Source organism: Papaver somniferum, chromosome 7, assembly GCF_003573695.1.
Source record: "Papaver somniferum cultivar HN1 chromosome 7, ASM357369v1, whole genome shotgun sequence".
Taxonomy (NCBI): Eukaryota; Viridiplantae; Streptophyta; class Magnoliopsida; order Ranunculales; family Papaveraceae; genus Papaver; species Papaver somniferum.
The window spans coordinates 234,908,548-234,916,406 of NC_039364.1; the positions used below are offsets into that span (position 1 = coordinate 234,908,548).

Here is a 7,859-nt window from a genome sequence, read left to right on the forward strand (position 1 = left end):
GAGAATGATCTCGAGACTTTTGGCTGTAGAAGAATTAAATAAATGGGGCGTTTTGCATGTGCTTTGTAATTTATTCTCAATTTGTCCGCTGCGGTGTAGTTTGAGTGTGATGTGCGGCGAATGGAAAAAGAGGGAGGAACCCCGTTCGGCAATAAACTATGTAACGCGCGCAAAGCACTTGTGTATATAATCAAACACAATTAGGTGCATTGTCAACACCACATATGCAATTGAAATAGTCGCATCAGAATAATTAGAAATGGCTGTATCGTGGCCAGCTGGTGTATCAATAATGTGCAAAATGCATAAAGAAATGGTTGGACTTACGAGTACGGAGACTATAAATCCAAAGAGTTTTACTGTATGATCAATTCAATTCAATCCAACCGAATCCAATCCAACCTATTATGTCTAAAGCTCATTTAAATTTTCTCTTGTTGGGATTTTTCTTAATTTTGGGTTTTTCGGAAATAAGGTATGACGTAACTTCTTATTTACTCGATCTTCATGTTTACTTGATCTCTTATGTGTTCTTTTTGGTTAGTTGATATTCTAAGATCAATTCTAATTCTAATACGAGCATTATGTTGCTTCCAACGATTACAGCTGCATCCCAGAGGACACCCGTATTGGGAGGAAAAAAATACCGGTAAGGAACGATTGTACTCCTGAAAATGGTTGTGATCGAACGTGTAGGGAACACAATCTTCAAGGTCCCTCAGAATGCATAGTAACGATTTCTGGATTAAGTCAGTATACGTCTTACGAATGCGAATGTTGCAAGTAAGGATATAAACGTGCTAATTAATATACGAAAACGCTTTTTTGCTTCGTTAAAGGTCTCTCACTGATGATGATGATGATGATTCGGTTAATTTTATTTTTTATTTTTTGATTTTTTTCTGTTTCTCGACTTTTGAGACTAAAGCTAATATCAGAATCTAATCTAATGCTTTAATGACATACAGATGTGTAGCGACGAAATTCGTGAATGTGCATATTTGTAATCCACAGATTTGTGTCGAAAGGTGTGTCCTAGAAGCCGGTGTTAATGGTCCCTCAGAGTGCAGAGACGTCTATGTTGGATCTCGTACTTATATTCACGAGTGCTACTGTTGCGATGACAAAGCAAAGTTAACCGCCGGCAATAATGTCGCCGTCGCCTAGGGTTGGCATGGCCCGATCATGCATCCTATTTTCTCCGTTTCTTTATAATAATAACTTCTATATAGGGACGCGTTGTTTGCACGGTTTTATTATACATCGTTTGCTGATGATAATTAATTCTCAAACTTCTCATGTTTGATGTATCGCTGCTGGTCCCTAACCAAGCTTGATTGATTACTGGTTGTATGTGTTTGTCTGAAACTAATGCAAGATGTTTATGTTGTTTGATAATTTGCGTCATTTATTCAGTCTTTTCCTCCCAAATCATCCTCTTCCAACACTTATTAAGAAATTTGGTCTCTAAAATCCTATTTTCTATTACTAAAACAACTTAGGAATCATCACCTTAATCAAGTGCAAATAACAAAGGCCACTTACAAAACAACCTATCACTTAACTTCCCGTGGAATGTTTCAAGACAGAAAAAAAAAAAAAAAAAAAGAACTATCACTTGGCAGTCGATCTGATCTCCATGGTTTCCAGTTGTAGCTCTGCGGAAAAAAAGATCTTTACTGTTTTCATAGATATCAAATGAGTGCGGCGAGAATCTTCGCAGACTTGTTTAAATCACCTTTGCAGTCCCCATCCATTAGAAACATGGCCAAAGTTGTGGTGCACCTGTTAAGAGGAAATATCAATCTAGGCCAACAGTGTATGAAAACGGGAAGAAAACATATAATACTGTTGATTCTCATATTTCCATTTTGTACTTGGCATTTCCATTTTCATATTGAGGAATGAGGTAGTATCGACGCCTATTGAAACTATTTACGGATCATCCTAACAAATCATCGAATATTCGACTCATTTTGATTTCTAAGAATAAAGGTACATAAGTAATAATGTTTCAAGTACCATAAACATCAATGACACGCCTCATGGTTACGTCACACCGATAAGAGGCATAAAAAAAAGTGATCCCATATTTTCATACATTTTCATTATATGTTTAAACCGGAAGCCAAATTTCTGGTTTGAGGTTGCGGAATATCACAAGAAAAGCCATCCTTATTACATTTTATGTATGCAAATGATCTCCAAATCATCTACGAAGCTTCCCATGAGAGTAACATCCATCTAAAAAAGATATTCCAATCATATGGCTCATCGGAAGGACAAATAATCAACACCGCCAAATCAACAATTAGAGACATGATCAACTATACTAGCAAACACCCATGATTGCAACAATTATCACAAGAAAAACTACAATCATTCAAGTTGGATGGCTACTCCAGATTCAGGTTGGATATAAATAAACATGGATGGAGATGCTATAGACTATCCAAGTGTGGTAGGAGCGGGATTCATTTGCAGGGACTCGGACGCACTAACCATAATGGCTCTTGAACAACCTCTAGGTTTAACTACTGCACTGACGTCGAAGACATGGGAAACCACAATAGCAACCAGAATAGCGATGGAAAGACAATGACCAAGAGTGATATTTGAAACGGACTCTGAGAATCTCATGCGCTTTATCAAAACTCCATCGGAAGCTCCTTGGTAATATCACAAATGATTGCAGAGTTCAAACAAAAAATGCGCCACATACCTTCCTGCCACAGTCAACGCAATTGTTTAGAAGGAAACCAAACAACTAACGGTATAACAAACTTCGCAGCAGATAGGAACGAAGAAGGCAACTAATCGACATCGATATGGGATCAAGCAAATCCCCTTTTTCTTAATCAGATTCTCTTAGGGTGAGTTTGGCACGGAAGGAGTTTGAATTCTAGGGAGTTCCAACTACTTAGAATTCAAACAACCTTGAAAATGAATTTCATCCTTCCAAATTGATGTGTTTGGCATGATTATGAATGGAATTGATAATTACATTATTTTGATATTCATAATGTCATTATATAATATTTAATGACATTATTATATAATGATATTATATCTAAAAAATTACTTAAGTATTATACATGTAATATTAAAAATAATATATTTAATATTAAAATATTAGAATATATTAAAAATAATTTATTTAATATTAAAATTTATTTATAAAAAATTATATAATTATAGTATAAATAAAATACTATTAAATTAGTATTAATAATATTTATAATCATAAAATTAATAATGTCATTATTATTAAATTAATATTAAAAAACACGGATATTAATAATATGAATATAATTTATCCGAATAAAAACAAATAAATTTTTATTCTATATAAACCAATTTTGAATTTCGAAAAAAAATATTTTTACATTTTTATATGTGAGAAAAACTAATTTTTATATAATATTAAATAATATTCTCTATTGATGTGGAATATATTTATTGAAAACAATTATACACGCATATAAATATAATACTATTAAACTAATAAATATAAGATTACCACTAAATAAATTAATATTTTTATTTAAGGATAATATATTTTGATATTGTGAATAATAAAATAATTATATATATATATAATTACAAGTGTGGTACAAAAGATTACCACTAAAAACATTATTAATATTATTCAATTGTTTCCTGTGTGCCAATTAATTTCTTGAAAGAGCCAAACTCAGATTTGTAATTCAATTTAGAAAGAAAAAAACAACAAAAAAACAATTAAAAGTACAAAACAAAATAAAATAATATATTTTACTAAAGTAAATTTGTAATCAAAAGAACTCAAATATTGTTTAAATAAGAAAATAAAATTGAAATATCAATATGATCAACCAATGGAATTGATAGGATGGAGTTTCAAATTTCATGGGGAGATGTCATTTGATTTTCTATTGAAGGACGGAATTTCAACTCACTGGAGTTCCAATTCCACACATGCCAAACACCCTTGAAATTCAACTCCACACTTGACTCCTTCTGTATAATGAATTCCATCCTTAACTATTTCTGTGCCGAATGCACCCTTAAGTGACTTTATATGCGGGAATTACATTTGCTCGTGTAATCTCAATTTATTTCTTTTATTAATTTATACATGTTCCAAAATAGTGCGAGTACAAATATGTAAGGGGGTCCCCTCATTATTTTTGTATGCATTTTTTTTTGTAAATCATCTGCCAGTCGATCATGGATAAGAATTGAGATGTTATTTAATTTATAACGTTCCTTGAGAAGTCTCTTAGCGAGCTCTATTATTGTTATTATTCTCAACTTGTCTGTTGAGAATAATAAATACACCGAGCCTACACGACAGGGAATGATCCCAAGACTTCTCCCGTGGAAAATTAAAAAATTGGGGTGCTTTGCATGAGCTCTGTAATTTATTCTCAACTTGTCTGTTACAGTGTACTGTGGCGAATTGACAAAGAGGGAGGACCCCGTTTGGAAATAAAATATATAACGCGCGCAAAGCACTCGCGTGTAGAGATGCAAATTGGGCTGCGTAAGCACGAACACAACCAAACCCAGCACGCCAAAATTTGAGCACAACCTAGTTCAATACGTGACTTAGCCCAACACCGGACATCACGTTAGTTAAATGGGACGTGTTGGGTTTCACTAATTGGCACAGTAGCACAACACAGCACGCTGCACGGATAAGTACGTGGCCCAGCCCAGCACAGCATGTTAAGAAAGCACGCCATAACATGTACAAATACACCACGTAACAAGGCATAATATATCACATTTTTTGTATATTTTACAAATGAGCCCCTATTCTAGCTAGCTTTTAACATTTTATATTGGCTTATTTATAACAACACATATAATACCTTAATATTTGGAAAATATATTTCAATATCGTTGTTATAATGTCGTCCCATATTTAACTATTACATGACAATAATCCAATTTTATATTTGATGAGCTATTTCTTTTTATTGAATAAACTTGTTAATTTTACTTGAAATAATTTCAGATGATATGTTGTCTAATTAAATTCTTGTGATAATGTCCGATTTAATGTATACATTAAGTGATTTCAAATTTTTTATAACACGTGTGCCAGCACGGCACAGCACGACACGTTTATTCGTGTGATGTTCCCGTGGACTGTATTATGCCTAGCTTTTAACTAGTAAGCACAACACGGCACAACACGTTCAGATTGTTGGCATTACACGGCACGACACATGACACGTGAAGCAGGCGACTTCATGTGCCGGACCGTGCCGGACCGGCACGATTTACATCTCTACTTGTGTGTATGTAATTAAACACAATTAGTTTCACGGTCAGCACCACATATGCAATTTAGATAGCCACATTCGAATAATATGAATCGTTGTATCGTGGGCAGCTGGTGTACCAATAATGTACGAAACCCATTAAAAAATGATTGGAAGCGAATACAGAATATTTTCTTTAGCCTATAAATTGAAAGAATTTTACTCTATCAACAATCCAATCCGATCCGACTTATTGAGAAATAATGTCTAAAGCTCATTTAAATTTTCTCTCTTTTGGCTTTCTTTTAATTTTGGTTTTTTCGGAAATAAGGTATGACATAACTACCTATATTTTCGGTCTTAATGTTTAATTGATATTTTATGTGTTTTTCTTTAGTTAATATTTTGAGATTAATTTTAATAATGTATTATGTTGCTTCCAATAGATACGCCTGTAGCGCAGACAACACCAGTGTTGGGAGAAAAAAATATCCGGTAAGGAGTGATTGTACTCTTAATAACAGTTGTGTTGCAACATGTAGCGAACACAGTATTCAAGGTCCCACGCGATGCATAGCAACGAGTATTTTTGAATATACGTTTTACGATTGCGAATGTTGCAAGTAAGGATATAAACGCGCTAATTAATATACGAAAGCGCTTGTTTGCTTGGTTATATGTCTTTCATTGATGATGATGATGATTCAGTTAATTTTGTACACGGTCTTAGCATGTGAGATACTATCTATGTGTTACAAAAGATGATGATCAAGCGCTAAAACAATTATCCCTTTGAAAGCTTCATCCGCCGAAAACGCTATAACACTCTCCGGTCTGTACTTGGTACAAAAATGCACCACTAAAAAGGCATCGTCATAGAGTTTTTTTCATTTTTTACTTTGAAAGCACGCCATAGAAGCTTTAACTTTAATAAAGAATCAAAAAGATGAACTCGTGCACTAAGTTGATCCGATTTATATCAACACTACCCTCCCTGATCAGGTTAGGTTCAGTGTTTTGGTTAACTTAGATTCAATTGGGTAATATAAAAATAGTTAGATAGGTTAGAAAATTGGGGACTTAAATTTTTTAGGCCAAATAGTTTATGCCCCCCAAAAAATATTCTACTAGGTACTTGATGTTTTGGTCATATGTGGTCACAGAGATGACGTCCGTAAATCGGTAGTTAGAATATATTTTTTCTGATGTGAAAGCTTCACACCAAAAGTGTGTTGAAGCAGATGTTATTTATATCCATCAAACTACATAAATCGTTACAGAATCATTCAAGAGTTTCAACAAACTGGAAAGACTTGTTATGTCGTTATTCTAGGCTAAGAACTTTGCCAGAATACTCGATCAGTCTTTATGTTGTTGGGAGTCTTTTCGAGTTTGGTTAACATTCCCCCTCAAGTTGTACTGCAGCTCTCGAAGGTGCAACTTGCTACGGAGTATATGAAATCTTGGTGCTGGCAATCCCTTCGTAAATATGTCTGCGATTTGGTATTTTGAACTGATAAACCGAACATGAAGAAGATTAGATGCTACCCGTTCTCTGACAAAATGGTAGTCAATCTCTATGTGCTTGGTACGAGCATGAAATACTGGATTTGAGGTTAAGTACGTTGCACCTAAATTATCACACCAGAGTATTGGTGGTTTTGTCATTACACCAAGCTATTGCAGCAGGGATTGAATCCATATAACTTCTGAAGTGGCAATTGCAATGCCACGTATTCAACCTCTGTACTAAACTTTGAAACTGTTTTCTGCTTCTTTGCACTCCATGACACCAGGTTACCACCAAAGTAAACACAGTAACCACTTGTAGAGCGTCTGTCGTCTAAACTGCCAGCCAATCTACATCCGAATAAGCTTGCAAAGTATAGTCTGCAGATGGACGTAAATGAATCCCATAGTCGACTGTATTTTTGAGATACCGAATGATCCTTTTCACTAGCTCCCAGTGCTCTTCATAAGGACCATGCATAAACTGGCAGACCTTGTTCACAGCAACAGAGATGTCTGGTCTTGTTAAATGTAGATACTGCAATGCACCCACAACACGTCGATACAAAGTCGAGTCATGAAACTTAGTTGTTCCTTGCTTCTGAATCTTCATGTTAACTGCTAAACGAGTGTTGACTGGTTTAACTCCATCTAGCTTAGTCTTTCGCAGAAGATCTGTCACATATTTACGTTGTGTGAGGATTAGCTCGTTTCCTTTCCGGAGTACTTCAACACCTAGAAAGAATGAAAGATCACCCAAGTCTTTCAGTACAAAAACCGTACCAATATCTGCAATCAATGCGCTGATTTCACCTGGCAGTGAGCCTGTCATAATGATATCATCAACATATACAAGCACATACAAAGTTGAAGTTTTAGTTTGACGAACAAAGAGAGAGGTATCCGCAATAGAACCCTTAAACCCCAATTGGATTAAGTAAGTACTCAGCTTTGAAAACCAAGCGTTTGGCTCCTGCTTAAGGCCATAGAGAGATTTGTGCAGTTTGCACACATGGTTTGGATAATTTGCATCCACATATCCCTGAGGTTGTTGCATGTACACATCCTCCATTAAGTCACCATGCATAAATGCATTTT

The 7,859-nt window shown here is 34.9% G+C and overlaps 1 protein-coding gene across 1 annotated transcript; it reads left to right on the forward strand.

The window, feature by feature from the left end:
* The first annotated feature begins 298 nt into the window (after positions 1-298).
* Positions 299-1,398, forward strand: LOC113293511. Its single transcript, XM_026542128.1, has 3 exons — positions 299-475; positions 607-783; positions 969-1,398. The coding sequence occupies exons 1-3, from the start codon at positions 408-410 to the stop codon at positions 1,165-1,167; spliced, it is 444 nt and encodes a 147-aa protein (XP_026397913.1). The 5' UTR covers positions 299-407; the 3' UTR covers positions 1,168-1,398.
* The last annotated feature ends 6,461 nt before the right edge of the window (positions 1,399-7,859 follow it).

Bases quoted from the DNA above. Each gene is read 5' to 3' on its own strand.
- LOC113293511 (XM_026542128.1), top strand. From the start codon at position 408: ATGTCTAAAGCTCATTTAAATTTTCTCTTGTTGGGATTTTTCTTAATT. The intron at 476-606 runs GTATGACGTAAC...CAACGATTACAG, and splicing joins TTGGGTTTTTCGGAAATAAG to CTGCATCCCAGAGGACACCC. The intron at 784-968 runs GTAAGGATATAA...AATGACATACAG, and splicing joins TACGAATGCGAATGTTGCAA to ATGTGTAGCGACGAAATTCG.